General features: G+C 44.2%; 1 protein-coding gene across 15 annotated transcripts in view; it reads left to right on the top strand.

The window, feature by feature from the left end:
- Positions 1-25,708, top strand: part of FBRSL1 (fibrosin like 1) — a 507,802-nt gene that overhangs the window by 207,196 nt on the left and 274,898 nt on the right. For 14 of the 15 annotated variants that reach the window (XM_039560807.1, XM_039560809.1, XM_039560806.1 and 11 more), the window contains exon 3: positions 15,976-16,077. The exons of the other annotated variant lie outside the window; for it this stretch is intronic. In XM_039560807.1, coding sequence (XP_039416741.1) covers positions 15,976-16,077 — 102 coding nt within the window. The remainder of the gene's footprint in view (positions 1-15,975; positions 16,078-25,708) is intronic. 15 annotated transcript variants of the gene reach the window in all.

Genomic DNA, 25,708 nt, shown 5'->3' on the forward strand with positions numbered 1-25,708 from the left:
GTGGATACTTCAGAAGGAAAGGGCTGTAGGCACAAAAATCCTTCTCCTCACCGAAACAATCTAAAATCCAGATTTTACAGTCTAAGTCCAAGAAAACTCAGCGCCTGCAGATTGCTCTTGGCCCCTGCCTGGCAGGGTGTTGATTAATAATTTGAACCTGCAAATCCTCTTTCAACTTCTGTGAAATCTAAATTGCCCATCTGAGGCTTGCTTCTTTCAAAACAATTCTACTGTGATTTTCACTGCCAGCATAATTCTCCGTAAAATAGATAACCCTGTCAGTGGCAAAGCTGTGCCGCACACCTGGAAGGCAGCACAGCTGCCTGGCTGCTGGCGAGAGCTGAGGAGAGCAGAATGGAAAACCGAGTTCAGTTCAGAAATATCCAGCTGCATTCTGCTCCATTTGCACTGTACCATATATGTTTGCCTGTTTCAGAAGTTTTAAATTTTTTTTGTTAAGGCTGAAATTTTGGGGATAGAACAGAGGAGATTGGAATCTCATCACCTTTCGGAGTCAAGTTGTGGTTAGAAAATCTCAGTTTTAGGACTTGCCAGAAAATAATGGTGCAGCCATTTATTCAAGCAAGTCACTGTTTGAGGCTGCTCCTGCCACTGCATTCTCCCTGGGGCAGAAGGAGCTGGTTTTGGGGGATGAAACAACAGAGGTTTCTGTGAGATGAGTTACGGGCTTTTCCACAGGTGGCCTGGGAGGTGGGAGAGTGCTGCTCCTGCTGGATGGATGATTTTTAGGAGGGATAACACCCAAGCATTGATAAATGTGTCGTAGTTTGTGAGCTTAATGGTGTTACAAGATGCTTTCATGTTTTCTGCTGAACTGTTCTGTTTCCATTTTGGCTCCTTTTTATGGTTTTGGGAAAATGATATGATTTTGCTCTTGCATTAGTGCAAATCCATAGTAATTCTATTAATGCAAGAAAAAAACAACACCTGGTTTTAGAAACCGTGAGAAAAGCAATTGCTGTGGTGTTTTTGAAAAAGGACCTTGTTTGCCCAGTAATTCAATATTGCTCTATCATCTCAATAATGAGAGTTTAGCTCATAATGGCAGCACATTACAAAAAAGGCCATACAATTTAAACATGTTGTAAATCCAACTAATAAGTATAAATTGATTTTTAAGGGGAAAAATGCATAAAACTAGTCTTTTACCATATGTTTCAACTCTACCAGAAACCTTACTTGAATGGTATTTCAATGTGCTTTACCTATTGTGCTGCAAACTTTTTCAGGCTCTGTCAAGTTGTACTAAAGCTTTTAAAATACAGATGGTGGTAAAATCCCCAGTGGAAAACAGACTTCTATTTCAAACTTCAGTACTGTTTTTTTCTCTTCTAGTTCATAGCAGATTTTGTCAGATCAGAAGAAATATTCACAGCTTGATGCAGCTGGATTCTTCTTTGGCATGAGCAGAAACATCTGGCCCCAAAACAGCACATTTTACCAAAAGGCCGAAATACATGCACATGCATCTGTTGTGCTAATATATTTTCCTGTGAACTCAGATGTTAATTACTTTGTTTTGCTGAGACAACACTGTTGGTTCAGTGAGTAAGATTGTTTCCTTTAGCCCTCTGTTACTGGTTTCCTTTAGCAGTAATACTGTTTTAAATAGGAAACTGCCAGGTACAGTGTGAGCAGCAGTAAGATGCAAAGTGTTTTGAGCAAGGATATTTATACTGCAGTGGTATCTAGACATGTATTGTTATAAAGACCTTGCATGTTGACTGAGACAACTATTAGCACAAAAGCTCCATGTGAGAGCAGCTCCACATCTCCAGAAGAAATGTTCAATTTGTGCATCAATATTTTAGAGGCTTTGGCCATCCCCACTTGCTACTTCTATTGTTCTCTTTCTTCTCATCTGCAGGCAGCAGCAAAGGAACAATAAAGATCTGGATAATTACCTGGTTATTTAGCTCTACCCATAGAGCCTTCACGAGTTTTGTTATTTTGGGCTTTGTTCCTTTTCCCACACTTGCTCCTTCAGGAAGAGCTACAGTTCAGAGAAGTCCTTTTCCTGACTTCTGGTCTCTGGATTGAGCTTTAGGTTTTGTTCCCCCTGGTTCTGGGCCCTACTGCTGCTTGTAAAGATCCCATGGTGTGACAGACCTTGGTCATCTCCCAGATCTGTATCCAAGGTACTTGGAAGCCTCCTGCCTTGGGCAGCACTCAGACACAGGTCTTTGTGCCACAGTGAAACCTCACTGACCTGTGTGTCACGAACAGTCCTGAATCACTCCAAATCTTCCCAGTAGCAAAGGCCAAGCTCCCTTATCCCTTTTTCAGAAAACCTGCCTTATCTGATGGCCTCGTTTTTTCATGCTGTAACTCTACATCTCTTTTGACTAAAATATTTCCTGTGGAGAGTGTAGGGTTTCCATGTAGTATCCAAGAATGCAGCAATTCCTTTTTTTGCTTTCTCAGCAAGCTCTCCTCTATTAACATTATGCTTTCATTCAAAGAAATATTTGCTTACATGTCACCCAGGGAGAACGATCTGGTGGTTAAGATGCAAGATGGTTGATGTTAAAAGCTGCAGTGCTTTTAGCCACCCTGTTTTCTCTGTAGTTGTAGTCCCAGCCTTATTCCAGGTTCATTGCTTGATGTTTCCAAAGTCATCTGGTCTTTTCATCCCTTCTGGGAAGGAATGATAATACTACCCACTGCACATCCTTGCTGTTTAAATTTGATGGGTATTTGCAGAGTATTTGGAGATGCTCTCAGGAAATATTAGTAGGATCATTAATAAATGCATCTTGCTATTACAGCATCCTCTATACAGCTGTGTATATAATTCTAGACTTTCCCACTGAACAAGTAGAGAAAGCAGATGCTTATTACTGTTTAAAATACCTTTCTGCATCAAATGTGACAAGGAAGATGAGCATTTCCTGAAGCTAAGACCATCCTTATGGGAAGGACTGAAGCAGGCTCAATTAACTGGGCTGTTACTTTAATTTCATTTCAGAAGCTTCTTGTTCCAGTTCAAGTTAAACTGATTGATAACTTATTTAACCTGAACAAAATGAAGGTTTGGCTTAAAACTTGACAAGCATTTACAATGCTTTAAATCACTTTCAAAACAGGCTTTTAGTTGAACTTAGTGGACTTGTTTATTTTGGGCTTTGACAAGCCTTTGTGGCCTCTGTGAAACAGTGCAGGTGCAACGGCTCACGTTTCTCTGGGCCTGCCTTAGGCAGGTTTCCCCTCCTCTAGACCCAGCTCATCCCCAAGCACAGCCTGACCCCTTTCTGGAAGGCACCAGTTACATTTTTCTCTCCAGAATCAGTGAGGAGAGGCTGTCTAAACTCACAGGGAGCAATTCAGGCCAGCTGGATAACCCTCAGTGTCTGCCTGGTGTTTACCTCTGCAGTTTGCCCTTTCAGCTGTATCAGAGCTACAGAGTGTCAGCCAGTCCTTTTGTGACTGAGAAATGTTAAAACCCACTGTTTTGGGGAATGTGTGGCTAGTGCCAAGCCACTCCTGTGCTGCACATCATGAGAGTACAGACAGGGCCAACAACATGGATTTTTCTCTACCATAAACTACTGGAATCTGTGGGAAGAAGGTAGGGCAGGATCCTAGTCCATCTGCACTGAGCTTTCGGTGCTGGCTTTAGTTCCTTGCGTGTTTGGGTAGTGCCCTGTGTCCCTTGATGGTAGCAAGTATCAACCAGCTATTTCAAGGAGCTCTGGGCTCAGCCTGACAGCAGTGCTGCCTTCTTAAGAGCTGCTTCCCCTTCCCCAGCTGTGAACATTAATCTGAAAGTTCAGTGATCATTAGCTAAAATAATTGTTGCCCCTTTTTAGTTACTTGGGACTGAAAATTACCAAAGGGTTTCACCGTAGTTGCTTAGGCTGTAATTATTGTTAGATTTTTGTTTTCTTCGGGATGTCGATCAGCAAACAGGATGTCCCCTGGGCATTTAGAGGAAATTGCTTCTGTGTTTCCTTGAGGAGCTGGCTGTGCTTGCTCTGGTAGTTACACTTTTCTCAAATCAGAAAACTTGCCCTGGTGGTGTAGGAGCTGATGGCCTTACTGAAAGTTTCCTTGACAACTCCGGTGTCTTGACTGATCACAGTGGGTGATCACAACCAGACATGCAGTGATGTTGCAGCTTGCCTCTGCTTCAAGTGCAGAGCCAGGGAACTGCTTTCCAGACCTGCAGAGGTGTGAGGTTTGCTCTGATTTTTGCCAGAGTGGCTTGGTTCATCTGCTAGTGCAGGGAGCCTGGGGAAAATGGCTCTGGCTCTTGTTGAGCAGAAGCAGCTGTGGTTAGCTTTCCATTGCCTGTGGGAGACTGGGGACAGCTGGCTGGGGGACAGAGACCTCTGCCAGGGAAAGGACAGATTCCAAAAGTCTAGGCAGAGTTCAAGGAGGGGCTTTGTAGAGTTTGAATTAGCAATAAAAGCAAATCATAGATCTGACTAGAACAAGGTAGGAGCTGGAATAAAACTACTCATGGCGGTGTGCATGGGAATTGTCTGTGCTTTGCTAAATTCCCACTGTAGCACAGCTCGTGCCAGCCAGCCATCAATTCCTTCCATGTTGAAGTGCTGGTTCTCTTCTTGCCTTTAATGGCAGCAATTCCCCCAGCTGCTGTGAGGCTGGAGCCTTGCTCCTGGGTTTTTAGGGATCGTCAGCTGTAAAAGGGACGTGATTGTGGGCTGGTTTGCGGAACGGCTGGAGACATGCAATATCAGGCCAGATCTTGGGTGTGTGGGAGACTCTCTCCTGTGATTTGAACCGTGCCACTGTAGCTTAACCTCACCCCAGTGCTGGGCAAGAAACTTGGTTGGGTCTGTTTGGGGTCCATTTCTACTCCATGGGAATTGCCTGTTCCAATGGCCTGAGGCCAGGCTGTGACTGTCCTGCTGGGAGTAGGGACCAGCACGGCTGGGGCTCTGCTCAGCACTGTGATCTTTGACAGCAGTTTCTGCAAAATTCATTATTCCCTAGGCAGCCTTTGCATTTATTTATTTACTTTGTTTCTTTTCTTTTTTTCACTTTAGTTTATTAGTTGCACGTGTGGCTTTATCTGGATAAAAATGCATGCAATTTATGCATGCCTACAGTAGCATATGTTTTATATATTGGTTTATAGGGATGGTACTGATTCCTGAATTAATTCGAACAGCAAATTGTTGTTGTATCTGCACACAGTATGTCTTTTCTTTTTTTTAATGTGTATTATATGACACACATCTGGTGGTGTTTTAACTGTGTTATTGTGGTGCCTCAGAGTCCTAGCAATGAATTTGAAACCCAACTGTACTAAGCACAGCTTTTTCACATGGGACACTTGGAGGGGTTGAGTGAATTGTTGAGCAAGAGTGTGGGTGTTTTTGTCTCTGCCATGAATCATGGACAAGAACCCAAATGCCTTTGAAGGCTGCCTTCACTGTTGGGCAGCATCAGGAGGCAGCTTTTGTGCCTGGCTCCAGGTAAGGAGAGACCTGCAGTGCCTCACACCTGGAGAGGTGCTGGCAATTTTTGCTTTCTAATGGAGTTTCAGTTCATCTCTGTGATCCCTGTAAGAAGGACTTGGAGCAATTCAGGACAACTCTCCAAGTCTGTCCCGTGGGTTAGACTGTACCTGCCATGGGTTGTCTGTTCAGTAGAGCTGTGCCTTGCTGGTGCACTGGAGAGGCTGAAGACCTTCCAAAATCATTCCTGTCAATGTTGTATTCAAGAGAAAGTGGCCTCTCTTCCCTTGCTGAGGGGTCGGATTAGTTCCCTTTGGTGTAGCATTATGCAGGAGGACCATAAGGACACACTAGTCCGCTGTCACCTCCCAGCTTTTCCCAGCAGGCTCTGTTTGGCAGCACAGTCTCTCTTCTGCAGGAGCTGCAGGCAGCTGCTCTCATTCCTCATAACCATAGTGCAGCCCTGCTTTGGGATATGGTTTTTCTCCTGAGGTGTGTTTTTCACAGAATTCAAGCTGCTGCCTAAGCTGCCTTCCCCTTCTCTTCCTTATTTATTTTAAAATTGTATCATTGGCATCTGTGAATTTTATCTGCAGTGGGTTTGATAACATTTTTCTCAGATATTGATGGGACTATTGAATAGCTGCAAACCTTGTTTAAATCCTTTTACCTTCTGTAGCAAACATTAACGTTTACTTATTGACACTACTTTCTGAGAACTCAGCTGATCTGGTTTCCACTTAAAATATGCTTTATTGATATTTATATAGCACTAGCTTTTATCAGAATGTCTTGTAGTATGAGTGCATCAAGAATCCTAAATGTATCACATTTATCCAGTTTCCTTTTCAACCAAACTTATTGAAGAAATGAAACCAGGCTTACTCAAGAAGATTAATTTTCCAGAAAACCTTGTTGAAATAGTTTAATTGAGTCACTTTACTCCAGTTCTGGTGTTCTTTTCTTCTGCTGCTCAAGCCTGGTATCACAGCACTGTGTCTACAGCAGCCCAGCCAGCCCTGGTTGCTCATTTGAAATATGTCTCCAATACTTGTCTTTTTTCTGTTTTCTCAGTGGATATTCCAAGATCGTTTAAAACACCTGTGTGAAATGATCTCCCATTCTATAGCTTGTGCAACAGGTCTGGACTTTGTTCTTGGTAAATGTTGTCTGATATCTTCTATCAGAAAGCTGGGGAATGTCTGTTTTCTTCCCAAGGTCGAGGCTGAGTGTTTTAGCTGTCTGACATAATTAGTAATAAGTTTACCTTGCTTTTTTGGATCTTCTTTTACTAAAATCATTTTTGAAGGTTATCATCACCTTTCATATTAAAACTCAAAACTCTTGGCTTTGCAGAGTAGCATTACCAGAAGAGAACTACTGTAATATACAGAGATATTTTTCTTGGTTGAATTTCCTAATATATTTTGAAACATTTCCTGCAGCTTTGGACAATTTAATATGTATATTAAATCTACTTTTGCTTTGAACATCACAGCTGTTGATATTAGCCTTTAATAGATGGTATCTGTATGCATAGATGGCAGCAATGTTAAAGCTGTCAATTCTGATTGCCTCCTACATGGTGTTTAAAAGCATCGTGTAAGCTCAGCCTAATTTAGTCTGTTGGCTCCAGCTGAACACAGCTCTCTCCCTTCTAAGTGGATGCTTAGTCAATCATTCCTCTGTCCTGCTTGGAGCTACTTCCCTTACAGTGATCCTTTCGCTATGGTCCACTGCACCAGATCGGTAACACTTGATGCATCTGCTGTAAGAGTTCTGAGCTCATCTTCAGTGTATCCATTTCTTTCCCATTACAAAAAAAAACCCCCGTGCTAAATCAATTTTCTGTTTGATGCATATTGGATGGCATTTTATAACCGAGAGTCACAGGTTCGAATCATCTTTATGTGAAATTTGAAGCTACAAATCTTATTTTCAAGAGGCACAGAGGCTTTCAGCTCTAAGAGGCTCAAACGCTTTCAGTTCTCTCATGGACTGTTTATTGGATGCCACTCCTTGAGACCTGTCACCTTGTTGTCATCTTCACCACAGGCTCCAGGGGAACCTCTGCTCTGCTGCCTAGAGCACCTCCTCCTCCTCTTCCTCCTCCTCTTCCTCCTCCACTGATTTGGTGACTGCAGGGCTGTTTCTCTTGCATATTCTCACTCCTCTCTCTGGCTGCAATTGCTTCTGTGCAGCAACATTTCTCCCTTCTTAACTGTGTTGTTATTCCAGAGGTGCTGCCTCCATTGCTGATGGGCCTGGCTTTGGCCAGCAGCATGTCCGTCTTGGAGCCAGCTGGCTTTGTCTCCACTGGACATGGGGGAAGCTTCTGGCAGCTTCTCACAGATGACACCCTGCTACCAAGACTTTGCCACGCAAACCCAATACCTGCCCCTCTGTTGCCTTGCCTGCCTCTCCAGACAGCCCTGAAGGCTCATAGGTGCAATCTGCACCTGCTTGCCCTGTTGTGGAAGGCAGGTTTTAGTTAAATAGGTTGGGAATGCTGTTTCCCCCTCAGCAGTCCAAGGCCCACTCCGGCACACGCACTCGCTGGCTGTAACCTAAGCAGGTCTACGCTGACACAGTTTATCACTGACGTATGTCAAACCCAGATTTTCCCAGCTGTCTGCTGCCATCTGCCAAGTGCGGCTGGGGGCATGCAGAGTGCAGTTTGCTATGCAGGCCTGATGGCAGCTGTAAAATCGAGCAGTTTTGCCTGCTTAAGCACCAGCTTTTTTCCAAAATAAGCATTAGCTCTCGCATGGCAGCGAGGCTCCTGATCCTGAGAGCTCAGGTCGTGGTGGGGAAGCGGTGCCGGCTCTGCTCCACAGCCGAGGCCACCTGCCAGCCCAGAAGCTGTGAAAAATCATTGCAGCAGTTCCAGAGCTGCAGAAAAGCCAACCCCGCTGCTCCATATGGCCTCCATGTGCTGGGCACTGTGGAGAAAGGCTTCTCCAGGCCCCCAGGGCACTGGCCTGCTCTTTAGATGGCACCTTGCAAGAGCCATGAAGTCAAACAGAGTTCCTCCCTAGTTAGAAGTGGCACCAGATCTGCAGATGTGTCTGCTGGAGAGCTAAAGCTGAGCTCACTGCTGGCTAATCACAGCACCAGACAGGAGTTCTTCCAAAAACTGCAAAGGCAGCTGCCCGTACCAAAGGAGCTTGGGTTTCATTTGCTCTTAGAAATGGAAGGTGGCCCTCATATCTGGTTGCAAGCATTAAGATATAAAGTTAGGTTGTTAGTGAGTAGTTAATGTTGCTCAAGTAGCTGAGAAACTATCAATAGCTTTTGAATATTTTGATTTTTCACTGATAATACTTTTTATTACAGTAAGTTGTTGAACTTGCCTTACTTTAGCAGCTGACTGAGTCTAAGCACAGAAATCCTTTGATAGCATCAATTCAAGTTCTCTGCATCCCAGAGAGAGGTAAAAATGAACCACTGCGTTACAGACCACTTGACTGCAACACAGGTAATTGATATAACTTAGCCAAAAGAAACTGGTAAACCAGGATTAGGAACCAGTAGTCTGCAGAGCAGGTAAATGTATAAAAACTGACCTTCAAAACATGATGGAACCGAGTGAATGCTAAAAAAAAAAAGACAATTTTCCTTCAGTATCAAACACTGGTGGTGTTTGCTTCTTCATCACAGTAAGTAAAAATGGACATGTCATATTTAAAGTGAGTTATGGCCAAGATAGCCCATCACAGCATCCACAGCAGCACCACCCAATTAGAAAAACTACTCTAATCCAACCTGATGCTACTGTCATTTTTTAAAATGAGCCCTTGTTCAATCATAAAGTACTCGGACCATAACATTGCTTTCTATGCCATATGTCCTTATTTAGAGGGGGAAAAAAAATGATTGCACCCTTAATTCAAAGGAAACGTTTCCCTCTGAGCCAGAACTCAATAAAATGTATCAAAAAAAATTGTGGAAAAGGGCAAGCAAAGAAAATCAAATTGCAGCGTGTGAAACGATTTAAGGAGGGACCTGGGGAATACATAATCTCCAAACTGCCAAGTTAGAGCAAGTATAAAATATACAAACAAGCCTGATATTTTTCCCAGTTGATCTCATTATGAGGTATGCTTGGGATAGATAAATTTTGTTAGAATGCATTAAGGCTGGATTTTCAAGGAAACAAATCAGAAGTAATGTGTTTAGCTGATTCCACCTTGTTTTGATACGTGGGTCTTTTCAGGTTTAAAAAAGTATGGTTTTAAAGCCAGATGGGTTTGTTTTGTTTCAAGCATTAAAACCAGAGACAACAGGGTGACTTCCCCCCCACCTTCTGGAAAACAGACATTTATAATTTCGGCGTGGTCTTCAATCCTTAGGGTAGAGCTCTGTGCACTATGTTTCACTGCCACTTATTGTTGCCTGCCTGAAATACACTGAGCTGGCCTTGAGTGCAATCCCTTAACAGACTGTTTCATCCACAAATAGTACTTTTTCCAAGTCTCCAATATATTTTAATTAAATTGTCCATTTGTATTTATTAAGGCAGTTTACTGTCTCCTGCTGCAGAAAGCTGCTACCGCTGATAGTCTACCAGAGAAACATGAGCTTATCTGGGACTTGATAATAAAATGCAAGCATGTGTTAGCAAAAAAGTCTCCCAAAATATTGTTTAAGCATCCTTTTCATGTTTATTGGGAAGGAGATAGGCCATACAATTATTTTTGATAAGTTTTTGGAACAGTTGGTGTTATCAATTCTTGTAACTGTGGGAAATGATGATCTTTGTTAGAATGAAATGTTACCTGCAGGAAATTTTTCTTCCTTAGATTAACCCTGTAGAAAGAGTTGAAAAAGGGTCCTTTGGCAGAGCTGATGATAAAGTCATTACCTGCTGATGAGATGCAAAGTGGTGTTCAGCAGTATTCGTTTAGATAGATGAACATGATAAGGTTGATTCATCCCTGTCTCTGGTGGTCTGAAAGCTTGGACCTAAACTCTGGGACTTGGACGCCTCTCAGCTCTACGCACTTATCTCCAAGTGGCTTCTGCCAAACCAGATTTGCCGTGAAGTCAGTAACATGGAAATCTGAAGGTTATGTTTGGTCTGTCCTCTCTCTCAAGATAAATAAAAGTGGATCTTCCAGAGCTTTAAAAAGGAATTAAACTTAGTTCTCGAAGTTAACGTGTTCCTGAAAGGAGGTAACTTGGCTCGGTGCTGTGTGGAGCTCTGCTCTTCTGATCTGGAAGGACAGCTTTGTTTTCATGGACTATTCCTGGCTCCAGAGTGCAGCGCAATGTAGGTGGGTGCCATTCCTGCTGGTGCCTGTCCACTGGCAGAGGTGACAGGATTAGTGAATTAATAGACCCATCTGAGCCACCAGAACAGGCATCTCTGAGATGAATATTTTAATTATGTCTCTCCCTGAGGCTTTTGCTTTCTGTCTTTCCTTCAGAACTGCGCAGAGAGAGGTTGCTGGGAATTTCTTTTCCCACCCTGTGTGTATGCAAGACCCATTTTGTACAAAACACATGCAAACCCAAGCAACAGCAAGGGCTTTAAAATGAGACTGCTGTGGCTTTAAGAGCGAGAAAAAAACCTGTTAAGGAAGGAAAATAAAAATCCCACAGCCTGTTGTAGCAGCTGTAGCTTCAGATCGTGTGGAAAATGAAGGCAGATGATTCAATTTGGCCTGTGCCCCGAGTACATTTCCAAATGCTTCTGTGTGTGCGCAAGATAATGAACAAATATATTGAGATGGCACAAGATCAGTCCGAGTTTGCCGCTGCACAGGCCGTGGAGCTCCCAGTAGGAGCGCACTAGCTGTGCTGGGTTAATGGGGGTGAGGGTCGGGGAGCCCAGCACCTTTCAGAACAACTTAAGAAAAGAATTTGTCTCCTTTTGCCCCAGGCTCCCCGTGGCACTCAAATGGAGCTTGTGATAAATCGAAGTGTATTTATTAATAATGAGCAGGGGCAGCGTGCCCATGATGTGAAAATAGGTGTGCCAAATAAAAACGTGCTTTCCTCTGACATCGGAAAAGCTTAAGTAAATGGAGAGCAGGCTGATCTATTATGATTAAAAAGCAGGGGCTGAGAGCCAACATAGTGGTAATGAAAAAGCCCTTTTAGGGAAACAAGACCCATTCTGCCCATTCATATATTCCTCCACCCCCACCCCACAGGAAGAAGTAGGGAGGGGGAAGCTGGATGGGAGAGACAGAAAGGCAACAGCATTCCAGGATAGCAGAGCTGGAGTTATTACCGGGATGAGTTATGATATTTAATCATGCTACATGATGTCCAACAGCGCAAGGTTCATAATTCTTGGCTCCGAACATGGCTTGGGACTGTCTGTGAGCACCTGCAGAATGCAAATTGATCATGGCCTTACAAACCCTCTGTGCCTACCCCCGGTCCTTCCCTGCCAAGCCAGCCCCGTCTGCAGCCTTGGCCTGCTCCTACCGAGCTGGAAACGGTCTCTTCCATGTTCTCAAACACAAATCTGTCGTTCCTGGTGAAAGCTGGACTGCAGCTACTGCAGAGAGCCAGGATTGCCTGCCACCAGCTTTGCTCTGCGGTGTGTGGTGGGTCTGGGGTGTTATTTATCTTGCAGGAGACTGCTTTGGTCTGGTTTTTAAGCAGCTTTGGGTTTAATTAATGGTTTTGGAGAATTCCCTTAACTTCAGCGATGAAACAGGCACTGCTGGAGTAAAACTTCAGCACCTATTTCAGTTCGTATGTATGGACATTAATGTCTTGCTGTCTTAGGGTTTGGAAGAGATAAATTACCAAATAGCTTCAGTTGTCCCCTTAAGCCTTTTTATTTTGTTCCAGCTTTGCTCTCCTGAAGTGACACAGTAGTCAGCCTGTGTCTAAGACAAGATTCCCTCCCACCTCCAGCCCTCAGGAGACAAGGCTGAGAGGCACCTTTCCAAGCCCCTCTCTGCAGAGCTTTGGGCATCAGGGTTATTTTGAGGCATTTTGTTTGTCAGATGGCTCCCAAAACACTTTGAGCAGACCTAAGGGCAACTTGATCAAACACATTCGGGTTTGGCCCACACACTCCTTCCTGCTGTTCCCCAGTCTCTGTTTTGGCTTTGTTACACTGGCTGGAACCCTCCAGTTCCAGTCTGGAAGGCAGTTTGGGTTAGTCCTGCCTCAAACAGGGCAAACCCATCCACAGGACTGGTTTTGCTCAAGGAGCTGGGTGCTCTCAGTGGGTAATGCAGAGGGAAGGGGAGACACAATGTGTGTCTCAAAAGGGTTTGATTTTGGGTGAGAACAGCCTGTAAGGTTCAATTGCATATGTAATTCTGGCTGCTGAAGGACATTGCCACTGTGTGGAAATACTCTGGACCATCAATATGGGCTGCTCAAGTTTTAGGTGGGATATTTGGTTCATCTACCTGAGGTGTTTAATCCTGGTGGCTGGTGTTGCACTAATGCCTCTGGAAGTCCCTGGCAATGTGTTGTATGAGAGGGCATAGTGTGTTTTGCCTGTGAATTTGGGGAGTTGGTTGTTTGGATCTGTGCTGAGGTGGAGATGACATCTGGGAGTGGGGCCAGGAGCCCACCTGGCCTCTGGCCCACCCCAACTTTGCGGACTCTGGAACAGTAATGTCTTCTTCCAAGGGAGAGGAATACTGGTTTTTATAGTAAAATTCAGTCAGGGAACGTGGTCAGGAAGAATTTCTGGAACTCAAGCAAAAACACCCAGAGAAAATCGCTAGAAATCAAGCAGCTTGAGCCAGTGGCAACTTTAGGTAAGAAGCTTTAGACCAGTTTGCTAATACCCAGGTCTGCCGAGAGTGCCCGTGAAACCAATGCATCCATTTAGCAGAACAACTTGTCCTCCTCGTTGGGTCCTGCATGCAGCTCATTAGGGTAATTACTGATGAATTAAGGCAGCTTGGCTGAGCACTGGGGCTGCGGGTGTGCGGGCTCCCCTGCTGGCAGGCAGCAGGTGTAAATGAACAAGATCTGTCAAAAAGGCTGATGACCCTCTTAATTCACAGCAGCAAACTGGGGACAGAGGTAGTGCAGCAAGTTTAATAATTGATATTTACTTGGAAAGGTTAATGGCAGCAGTGATGCTTCTAATTTGCTTGCCCGTGCAAGACCTTGTCAGGTCAAATTGTCTCAATTTGTTACTGTGTGTGTAGGTGTAGTTTTCCTTTAATGAAATTTGGAGAAAAGAAACAGGTGGTGTTTGGAGCTGACTGTAACTCAAGAAAAGCAGCAAAAGGTTCCAGTCTGGTAACAGGTTGGGTGAGTCTGTGCTAACTTTAAACAGCTGGCAGTTTAGTCCTTTTGAATTAATTCTAGCAACCATTTGCACTTGGGAAGGTGAAAGGATTTGGAATGGCATAATTTATTTTTACTTTAATTTGCAGCTGTCTAGGAGTTGTTTAGGTCAGAAGCGTAATAATTTTGACAGGCTTTGATGTGTTCCTAGGTGGGAGGGGGAAGGTTATGGATCAGAAATCAGAAAGCTGCAGAATTCAATGGGCATTTCTGTACTGTGTTAGGGAAATTGTAATTCTGCCCTGTAATGGTTAAGTGGTTCCTATTTCAAGGAGAAACAAAGCACCTGCTGTGTCTGGAAGGATTGAAATTGGCAGGTCAGATACTTTACATCCGAGAGTTTCAGAAGAACTGGCTGATGACTAGAAACCAGTGGAGTTGGGTTTTGAGTAAGTGTAGAAAGACACAGCTGACAGAAAAAAGCTGGCATGCCAGTGTTATGAAAGGCTGTAATTAATGGGATATTACCATTTGTCTTATTGGCTTGGCATCAATCCTAGGCAAGATAATCGGATAGCTGAAGTAATAATTGCTTAATAAAGACCTAAAAAAGAATAAAATAGTGAATGACAATCATTTAATGTATTTAGGAAAAAAACTCTTACCAAATTTAATTAAAAATTTGATGGTTTATGGCCAGTATTGTAGTATAGTTAGATTTCTGGTTTTGATGTTGTTGACCCATTTATTAAGGCAACAGACAATATGGATTGAACATCATGAACTTCAAGTGGATGATTTCTTGCCTTGATACGTGGTGCTGGTAGTTGCAAATGCAAGCTCACTGTTGTTGGAAATGCTTCTAGCAGATCCCAGCAGGGATTGCTTCTCGTTGCTGTGCTGTGCTTTCGAACATTTTGACATAGGAGCAAATATGAAATACTGGTCTTGGTAGAAGTTTGCAGGTGGGCAACGTATTGGAAAGGTGTTGCGGTGTGCAAGGAGTGAGACAGGGCACTGTACTGAGAGTGGTGGTTGTGTGATAAGGTGGCCACGAAAAAATTTTCATTTCTATCTCTTAGATGTGTCTGCAAGTCTTATCCTGCAGAAGAAAGTGTATTGGTGATGTGTAAGGTGGCAGAAAGGCATGCAGAGCAAGGACATAAATCAGAAATTTACTGAGCATGTTACTTTTCCTGTCTTCTGCTACCCAAGCCCCCACAGGGCTGTGTACTCTGGATGAGAACTAGAGCTCATTGTCCATACAGTACCCTGAAAATTGCATTAAAATATTAATAGACTGTGGGGCACTTAGCTGGCAGCACTCTCCAATGTCCATGGAGTGCAGTGATCAGTGCTCTCAGTGCTCAGGCTGCCATGCCCAATGCCACAGGGGCAGGGCTGCAGGGGTTACATCAGCACCACAAGCAAACCCTGCTGGCTGCCAGCACTGCCGTGTAACAGGACAGCAAGAAACAAAGGGATTTTATTGCCATTAAAAATACCAATTTGTACAAGCCGACATTTTAAATAGTGTAATTTAAATGGAACCAAACTGATATGAATAGAACCTATTAATAAATTAAACACTTCTTTCCACCTAATATTTTATGAGGGAATTAGCAGAATAATTTGTTAGTAAATGAGCCCAGGAATGAAGCTGTGAATGACATCTATCCTACCCCTCTCCTCCCCCTGTAACACTCTTTGCAGATGTAAGAGGAAGGTTACTGTGATTTCAAACATTGGCTCTCTCACTTCTATGCAAACACAAGCACAACTTCAGGTGAAGGGAGTGGGATGATTTAGCTGTTAAAGCACCAGCCTTGGCTGTAGGAGTTAAACCTGCTCTACTTCAACTTTTGTGTGGTGTCTCAAGCAAGTTGTTTCAGGCCAGTGGCCCTCAGTGGCCATCATCACCTCAGTGCAGACACTGGGGTGGCCCCAGGGCACGTCTCTGGCTGGTGGGTCAGGCAGCAACAGCAGTGTCACAGCTGAGGTGTGCTGGGAGCAGAGTGAAGGAGGTTTGTCTGTCCGCTTCCCCCTCATGTCAGGCCTGAGGACTTTGGCACAGCCTTGCCTGCTTCCAGGAGTGCCAAAAGCACCTTCCCTCTCATGTTAATGAAAAGGAGCGTGGACACACGTGGTCAAGCACAACTGCAGAGAAGCCCCAATGCATTCCAGCCTTTCCATGGTGGCGTGGGTGTAGGAGTGAAACGTTGACTAAACTGCTGTCGGCAACCTCGGGAACAGGTGGCAGAGCAGTGCTTGAAAATCTCCTTTTTCCCCCTCCTTCTTCTCCCTCTAGATGAAGGTCCCTACAAGCAGAAGTGGCAGAAATAGCGAGGAAGACAGCATCAGGGAGGCCACAAGCTCTCAGCGGAGCAGCTCAAGGGACCGTCTCAGTGATGTAAGTACCATTCAGGAGAAAGCATCGCTTCATTGCAGCAATTCCCGCTGCTGACATGGCTTTTCATAAATCTTGCTGAACAAATGTTGGCATCCAGAGGTCACTGTGTAATAACTTTTTTTTATGTCATGATTGAGTGTTACGGCATAAGTGGTTGAGCTGCCTTGCAAACACTATAATCATGGTGCAAATAATATGATAAGCGAAAGATCAGAGATGGGAAAACAAAATGGAATTGTTATTCCTTGGGGAAAAATGGCTTGATGTTTTGTTTTTTCAAAGAAGTTGTGTTAAAAAGCTTTTTACAGCATCTTTGGGTTTAGCTGCTGCACGTAATCACATAGTTTGGGTGCAAAGTTAGTTCATCTAATTTTACGCTTCCTGCTGCCAAGATGTGAGAGGGTTTTGGGGGAAAGCTGTCTTTCTCTCAGGAAATTCGATGGTACGTTGAGTGAAATGTTATGATAAAACAAAAGCAAACGGTGCCTTAGTGTGTAAACACACAAATGGGCTTTTGAGTCACCAAGAAATCAATGGCAGTGCTGGGATAATTTTATATGAAGGCTTTTTGTGTTAGCAATTAGCATTTCGCCTTCATTAAAACATGATTTTTTACTAATTAGGACCTTTCCCGTTAGGAGAGATTTAAATGAAGAACAATAATCAAACGCTGGCACGAGCATGTCTGAAATATTAAATTTGCCATTTCAATGGCAAGCCACAGAAATCCCAGAGCGAGCGGTTTTCATGTTGAGTTCTATTAATGTAAAATATGCTTCATAACTAAAACCTGTCACAGAAAACGGCTCACACCAGCTAAATTCAATTGGACAGTTAATTTAGCTTTAAAATTGAAAACACTACCTCCGCTTCAGGATGCAAAAGGAAGAGGGGGGGAAAGCCTTTGATAAGTGTAATGTATTTGCTATTAAGGCTTTCAGAGCCCATTCTACAGGAGGAAAAGGGAGAAAAAGGGGAAAAAATGGCTCCCACAAATGTGTTTAAAAGCTGAAAGTATTTATTAAAAATGTCAGCAGAAAAGTGCTTTTGGCAGATTAAAGCGGGATTCAGCTTGACAGCTCTGACAGGAAAATGTGACGAGGGAAAATTCTCTCTACATGTTTGGAGTGTGAATGGGGCGCTGTAAACAGCCGACGCAGTGGGAGGAAGAGAAAAATAACGTGTCCTGTGATCTGCTTCCAGGATTGCGAGCCCACGCGCCGCAGTGGGGCCAGGCAGCCGGGGGGGGGCCGGGACAAATCCCCTTGCTGTGGGCCGTCTTTGGCTGTGTTATTAGTCAATAATGATGGTAATTTTATATACACATACATCGATGCGATTCTCCGCCTCCCCTCCCCTTGGCCACTCCTGACAGGTGCATGAGCAGGAGTGCCTGGGAGCAGCACTGTAATGTGGGGCTGCAGGAAAGGAATAACATATTCCAGTTTAGCCATTAGCTTAGGTCAAAGCGTTAAGTGGTCTTGGAGACTTTTCTTGTTAAGCTGATGCACTTCCAGTATTTCTCCTCCTTTCCCTTTGCCCCCAAAGTTGCAGGCTGAGCCTGTAGGAATTGACTCTTAGTGCCTAATTCCTGCAAAAATCTTCAAAGCCTGTTCAGCAGCCAGTGAAATTCAGTGGGAAATAGGCACTCTGTTCTCTTTTAGTCAGCGGAGATGCTTGGGCAGTGCCTGGAGGCCGGGGCACACTTCAGAGCTTTGCTGAAGCTGCTCTCGTGACCTGGCGACCCATTGCAAATGAGAATTTTCCAAATTAGTAATTAAACAGTTTGAAAAGTAAGGTTCATGAATCACGGAATGCTCTTCGTTCATTATTTGATGAGTGCAATTTAGCTTTAATTACATATAACGCTGCCTCGCGTACTGGTACATGTTCTGTAGCCTATTTAGCGACTGTCTGAAAGTCTTAGGAAGTCCCGTGGGTGCAATCAGATGGTTTTCCCCGTTTCTGTGCAAAGGGATAAGGAGGCAGACTGGCTCTCTTACTTTGAGAGGGAGCAGGGAAAGGGAGAGGAGACAACAACATGCTACTGAGTGTCGATTCCTGCAGGATTTTCTGTCCCGCCATGCCTGGTCCCTTTTGGCTCTGGAGCTGTATGTCCCAGCACGCTGTTTAAATAGCTGGTGTGCCGCTGGATTGGCACGACTCCTTGCATGTCCTCAGGATCAGGACCACAGGGCAGTCAGTGTGTCCAGGGAAGGCAGGGACTGTGTTTCCTGGAGGTTGGTGCTTACAAACCAAGGCTCTAGCACCCGGCGGTGCCCTAGCAGATGGATGCTCTGCAGCAGGAGGCACCTGGGCTGTTTCTCACTCTCCTGCTGTTCCTCGGTGCATTTGGCCTTCAGGACTGCTTTTTGTGCTGCCTTTCCCTCCTACGCCTTTCCACATTAACTGGGGTGAACAATGGAGTAAATGAGGCAGGAGGTGACAGGTCTGGCTGCTGTAGGGCAGCACACAGCAGGTGTGGTGGGAAATGTGTGCATCGAAGTGTCGGCTGTAGCGGTGCCACCTTAGGAGCGCTGAGTCCTTCCTCCAGCTTCATTGTGGATCCCCATTTCAGAGGTGCTGTTCTGAACAGCTCAGCCCCTCTGTGCCATTTGTTTCTTGAGGTGACTTGTTCAATGGGATGCCAGCAAGTTGTTCTTTATTTACATTAATGCATGTCATTAGTCTCTAATGGACCGTGAAGTCAAGAGGTGGCCTGGTCTGTCGTGAAATAATTGCACTCTAAAGAAAACTGAGGCAAATGATTGATTATGTTGTGCACACACACACACACACAAACAGCCATTGGTTCATCCATAACAAAACCCAGAGCATCTTGCTCCTTCCTTGCCACGAATGAAAATTCTGTGGGGAGAGAATGATACAATTTCATAGTGAGACAGTAATTGTCTGGCTTGTATAGTAAGTCTTTCCAGACATTACACCAAGTGCCATTTATTATGGGTCATTGGGGGGAAAAAATGCTTATTATGATCTAGTGAAATCATCTCTGGCTGCAGAGGTTTGATTTGTTGAGGCTGGGCTCTTCTTTGGGATGATGAAACTTCAGAGCAGAAAACCAGTGATATTTTAGCCCAGGCTTTGTGGTGCGAAGAGGGAATGGGAATCTGCCACATTTTATGTTCCCAGTGTTGATGTAAAATTCCCTTAAAAACTACTGCAAAGCTGATATGCCTCTTACACATGTACTCTTAAGTCTTCTACAACCAAAACAGAGTCAACAGCCTTTTTCCAAAATGGGATTTTCCTCTGCTGTCTTTCAGAGTGAGGTAATTGGAAGTTGCCAGAGAGTTAAGAGCCAGATAAGCCATACTGCTATTTTGTTGTGTTGACCCAAGTAAAAGTGGAAAGCTTGGGCATTTTGTTTTGGTTTTCCCCATGTTCCATAATTGTCCTAATCTTTTCTGATGTCCTGAACAGTCCAAAAATCCACACAGAGCCTTGTATAATGGCTTGAAAAAAGGGTTTTTATCTTTTTCTTGACCCATCAGCTTAAAAACTGCCTGCTTTTTAATGGATTTTCTCCCTCACTAAATTGAATGGATCGTCCCTCATTATCATTTAAATAGAAGCCTCACTCCCTGTGAACATGGAAAATTTGAATGTGGTAGTAGAGCTGTGATAATTTGAAATATTCGGAAGGTGGGGGCAAGGAGGGGGAACAGGCGGCAGAGTGCAGAATTGCTGAATGTAATTGTCATGGATTCTCAATTTTGTTGCCACAAGATGGGAAAATAGACTAATAATTGTCTTCCAACCCTAGTAGAATAGTTGCCCTAGTTAGCTGAAGCTAACACTCTAATTGTCATGGGGGCACAGAGATGAATGAGGATGTATGCAGGGCACAGCCAGGGCTAAATTGAGTGATATACTAAGGCAAAGAGCAAATTGGCAATTATTGGCCCAGCTGAAAAGGTTGGCAGGTGTGCTGCTTTCTCAGGAGCCCTTAGGGGGAAATTGGAAATATAAAATATCGACCATAAATACCTGCTGATTAGGAAATATGTTGCAAGAGGTGCTGACCACTTAAGAGTCAAAACTCTCCTTTTCAAGGGATTGGCTTCAGCTGTGCATAGAACCAGCAAGGGCTGCTACTCAGTTGTTGAGAGCCTTTTCCTCTCATCCCCCAGGCTATCTTTTCTAATTTTTCATCGTCCTATCCTCACATGTTTGTTTGCTTTTCTTTAAACATAATAAACGAAAAGCAGTCTTTTAGGAAATGCAAAGAGTTTCATCTCTCTAAATGTTCTTTGATAAGTGTTTAGCATATTGTATAGGCTAGATATAAAATTCTCTCTGGTAGATGAATACAAAATAACTTCTGTGATTTCTAATTCAGGCAGTTCACTGTGATCTGCTTTTCTTTGTGTGCCATCACAGGCACTGTCTCCCCCTCCCCTCCTACTTTCTGTACCATGCTTCCCCTGCTGGGGCACAGGGATTAGAGCAGCAGCAGGGTACAAAGCTGGAGGTCCCTCACGTGTGCCTCAGGCTGAAGTGATGCCAGAAGCACAATCAGATGAGCCTCTGAAATGAGAATTGGACCACATTCACACCACAGCTCTGTATTTATCCACACTGTAAACTTTGATGCACGTGGGATGCCTGGTCTTGGCTCCAGCAGGGTGGCAGTACCATGGTCAGGGGTGTTACAGAGCACATTGAAGGAGTTTTTGGAAGGCCTGGGGTAGTAACATGTGGGCTGCAAACTCTTTGTGGCATGTGCTGTCCATTGTTCCCCATGTGTGACACACTGGCATCTGATCTGCAGTTTGAAGAGCGGAATAAGACCATCCTAGGGAAATAGAGTAGCAATAGGATAGTTTTAAGACCCCTTCCACAAACCACGAGTCTTGGGAAACTGGCTTGAATATACATGCAAGGATATGAAACCTTGTAAGTCCCATTCTTCTGGAGGCAAAAATTCCCATCCCTTCAGCATGCTGTCTGCTTTTATCTGTGTCCCACAAAACGCCAAATGCTTGCATGACAACGGCTTCACAGAAATTAAGTTCTAATGACTGGCACAAAGTTTCAGGTAGTGAGGCATAGTTGGGAAGAAGAAAAGTCTGGAGAAGTTTTATGAAGCTGGCAGATGGTGATGCTTTGAACAGGAGCAGCACTCATGTAGGTTCTGTGCATTTCAGAAGTGTGAGGTGGTCTCCTGTTGTTCCTGGCTAACTGCACTCAGTTTGTTCATTCCTGATCAGTGGCTGTCTTTCCCTCTGCTGTCTGCAGCCATCAGCTGTAGGAATAAAAGTGTCTTGGGTGGAAGCTGTTTTGTAGCTTATCAAGCCAGTTACGGATGTTCAGACCTTGTGTAGTTTGATATCTTACCAGACTGGTTTTGCAGTGTTTCTGAGCATAACACTCTCTGTTTATCCAACAGAATAAAGTAAGTGAATTCAAGAAGGAACACATTCAAGCGTTGCACGACGTCCAAATCATTCATCATGTGTTGTGGTTATCTTGTCAGGTCCGGGTTTCTAATCTTAGTGAACATCAGATGCACTGGGTGACCTTTGCCACGTCAATTGAACTCATTGTATCAGCAGACAGGAGTGTGGCTATGGAAATCAATTGCATTAAGAGACTCTGTGTTAAGGTCTGGGATATCTCCTGCCCTTGGCTCTTTTTGCCCTCCTCCCCACTTACCCTTCTCATTCCAAGATATTTGAGTTTCATAAAGGACTTGCTTGGGAAGGAAATATGAGACTTCTCCAGGTATTAAAGCTGAACCCATGTTCTGTTGTTGAATGCTCTATAAATGACCAAGGAGAGGGTTAACACGTGCAATTCCTGGTGCCTCTGACCTCTCTGACTCTGGGAATGGGAAAGAGTGGAAGATGGGTACAGCTGAGGTGAATTTCATCCGGAACAGGTGCTATAAAACAGAATTCAAAATCAGATTTCTCTGTACATACTATTGATTAACTCTGCTGAGTGCTAACCAAGCAAATCAGCCTTGCAGCACTGGGCTGTATGGTAAGTTTGGGCCTGTGATTTAGCAAGGCAAGATTTGGCACTAAGTAGGAGCTGGGAATTCTGCCTCAGTTCCCTCCTCTGCTGGGGACTCCTCAGGTGCCACGGGGCACATCTGAGCCTTTCTCTGCCTCAGTTTCACACTAACACAAGGGTGGCATTAACAGCAGGGTTGGAGGCTGGTTTTGGGGACTGTCCTGTGCCACACAGGAATTGCTACTGCCTGAAAACAGCCATTTCAACAGCTGATTTGGAGGTACTTGATACACTCTTGATTTCAGCCAACAAAAGTGGCACATGTCAGAAAAGCAGGAATGAACTCTTGACATTTCTGGAATATGTTAATTCGTGTCCTTTAGCCAAAGAGGAGGGAAGGGAGCCCTACAAACGAGCTAGTTTTGTGGTTGTGCTGCCATCACCTGCTTTTAACTAATCCCCTTATAGTTAGGTTTTATATCAAGGATACAAAAGATCCAAGTGGAAACCTGCCTGTCCCATTGAGAGTGGGGAATTGGCTTGAGGTGCCCTATTACCTTGATTATTACTGGATTTTAAAGCCCTTCCTGCTCTCCATCGAGTTCAATAAGTAACCCAATAGCTTTAAGAAACTGAACAGAGAGTGTCTTAATTTCTTTTGCATCATGAGAGCAGTGGAAGGCCATGCTTTTATTTATATAAGGGAAATAACTTTTCCTGTCAATTTAATAGACAATCTTGGAAAACCTGCTGCAGGTTATTGGTGAGATTTTCTCATTATTTTCTTTTCTAAATTGCAGTTGCCATTTTTATCACAAAGAAAGAAAGAAATCTTTTAAATACAGTTGCAGATAGCAGTGTAACTCAAGCTCTCAAGGACATCAGTGAGGGGATAGTAGAGTCTTTCAGCAGTAAGATTTTGCCTTTGCTGCCAGAAAGGTGTATTTTTTTATATCCAGTATAATTAACATGAGAGCTATCCCAGGGTAGAAATAATTCACTCTGTGACATAACTGAAATGTCTTGTCTGTACTGTCTGGTTTTGGTTTTAACCTTGGGCTTAGAAGGAACCAAAAATCTTTAGTTGTAAAAGAGCACATCATCTGCAAAATATTATAAGCCATTTATCTTTATGCACAAATGCCACCTTAGCAATGCAGCTCCACTTTTGCATCATTAAATGCACAGACCATGCTCATTTTGCCCCTAAGTAATAACAGTCTCCCCTAGGAACAGTGGGTGTTCCAAAGAGCACTGGAAGAGACAAAAGCTGGCACTCAGGCCAGGCAGAAGGGGCTGCTGCCCTCCCTGAAGGTTTGCTCAGGATTGCTGTCCAGCTGGAGCAGTGGCTGCGGGCTCAGCGTGGATGTGGAGGGCTCGGCCAGAGGGCTGGAATTCTGTGCCTGCCAGCCCTGCTCTGGGTGGGCAGTGCTTGGGCTGTGGGGCACATCCCTCCCCACGTCCCACTTGCCCTGCAATGCTGGGGTTTGCAAGTGCAAAGGTTTTTGGAAAGGAACAGCATAGAGCAGCTGATGTGTCTGGCCGCAGGGAGCTGGCTGGGTGGGGTCATGATCCTGGCTTTGAATTGTGTGTTTGTCAGCCCCTTTCCTGCCTGCCATGGTTTCTCCAGGCAGTGCTTGAGGGCCAGAGCTGGGGCTGTTTGGGTGCCTGTGTTGAAGCAGTAAGAGCTGCTTTGGGTTTCAGTCTCAGGTGAGCCGAAGGTCCCAGGCAGGTGCTGTGCTGGTGGGTGCAGCACCAACAGGAGTGTGGCTGGCTGGGTGCCATGGGCTCCATCGTACCCTGCTGCTTGAGGCCCTTCCAACAAGGAGAAAATGGACCAAAACAGCAAATAGACTCTTTGGAGAGTAAGAGTTTTCTGACAGCCCTCCATGTAAGTGCTCCTGTCCTTGTAGGTAAGAGCCTCGGTAAGTTGTTCCAGCTGAAGGCTTGCCCCAGTAATTACTCCTGCCAGACAAGCACTCATTCACTGTGAAAGGAGGTTTCTTCAGCTTTGGGTAGATGCCAAGTTAAACTTCCACTAACATTTCTTATATTTGCAGCCACAATTGATTACTTTTCTCATTATTTGATCTTGATATAGAGACATACGGATTGAGCCATGTTTGTATTAACCCCCAAAGATTTTTTTTTCTTTAGTAACATCTATCACAGTTGCACACAAACTGTTCTGCTCTGGCACTCATAGATGATATTAGCTGGGTTTTTTTCAGAATTGCTCCATGTGGCAATTGGTATGGATCTGCCTCAAGAGCCACAGTGTTCCCAGCTTTTCCAAGAAAGCAATAGTGGTTTGTTGTGCAGAAAAATGCATGCAAACAGCCCTGGAGAGTGTGGGGCATGGTTGTGCATAAACCTAATTGTTGGAAAAGGTTTTACAGGTTGACTCCAAAGTATTCACCACTTACTAACTTTATATATGCAATAAAAATTCTGAGGGAGGGGAAAAGCCCCACCCTTTTTGACCGCTGATTTTCAGGAAATTTGATGCTAAACCTTTTAAGAGAAAAGGGGTTCTTGGATGTGAAAAATGCTAGAGTAAATTGCCATTCAGTTTTAATTATTTATGATGTAACACTTTATTCAACAACTGATTTTATTGTTTTCTACTCAGTGGTTTTAAATCAGTGGTCTGCATATTCCTGGGGTTCTTGGACAGCTTGGGATGCCTGAAAGTTATCTTAAAAAAAACAGGTCTGTTAGTGTGTTTGAGCTTGTTGTCCAAGAGTCTGCTCCATCCCAGGAAAACATTTTGTGTGTGCACCAAGCTCAAAGATTGAAAATAACTGTGAGAGTGAAAATGCTCTGAGGCTGTTTCCCTAGAGAGAAGCTTCTAATGAAACCTCTTGTTTCTGTTTTTGGTTATTATTTCCAATTTGTTAGACCTTGTCATTCTTGGTTAAATCTCAGTTGATGGAGGGCTAGAGTGAGAACTTCCACCCTTTCTCCTTTCCTCCTCCTGCCTTTCCAAGCAGGTAATTTGCCTCCTCCTCATTTCTGTGTTTACTTTAGGTGAACTGCCTGATCAAGCTCTCCAAAGTGTTGGAACACATAATTGTGTTCAGCTGCTTGACATACTTATGTAGACAGCAGGATATTGTTAATAACCTTTTTCTATACAAGGCTGAATTCCATGAGTACTTTGGGGTATAGAGTACCTAGAGAGAGGGATAAGTTTGTCATAGTTTCTCAAAAATAGGGGTAAATGCTACCACCCTTCATTTTGCTGGTCTGTAGCTTTCTTTCTGGGCAGTATATATTAGAGAGATTTATAAATCCCTACTCTTTTTTTGTAGTGTTTGAAGGCAGTGGCCAAATCCGTGTGCCATATACAGAAGGTGGGAATTCAAATGCTGTTACCAGTGTTGTTGCTGCCTCAGGCTGCCCTGTGGAAGCTGTCCTTTTCCAGCAGCACCGAGGTCTCTGGAGCTACAGCAGGACAGAGGGGCAGGTGCAGCATCCCAGGGTGGGGACTGGCACCCTCGTTCTTGTGCCAGCTGGTGAGAGGGTTAACAGGGACCCCTCCTCCCACACCCACATAATTGTAGGGCTTTGCTCTTGTCTCTTCTTCACTTTGGGAACTTTCCTCCATGGGCACTTGGCTGGAGAATTGCCTGTCTGGTGTCAGAGG

The sequence above is a fragment of the Corvus cornix genome, chromosome 15, assembly GCF_000738735.6.
Source record: "Corvus cornix cornix isolate S_Up_H32 chromosome 15, ASM73873v5, whole genome shotgun sequence".
Taxonomy (NCBI): Eukaryota; Metazoa; Chordata; class Aves; order Passeriformes; family Corvidae; genus Corvus; species Corvus cornix.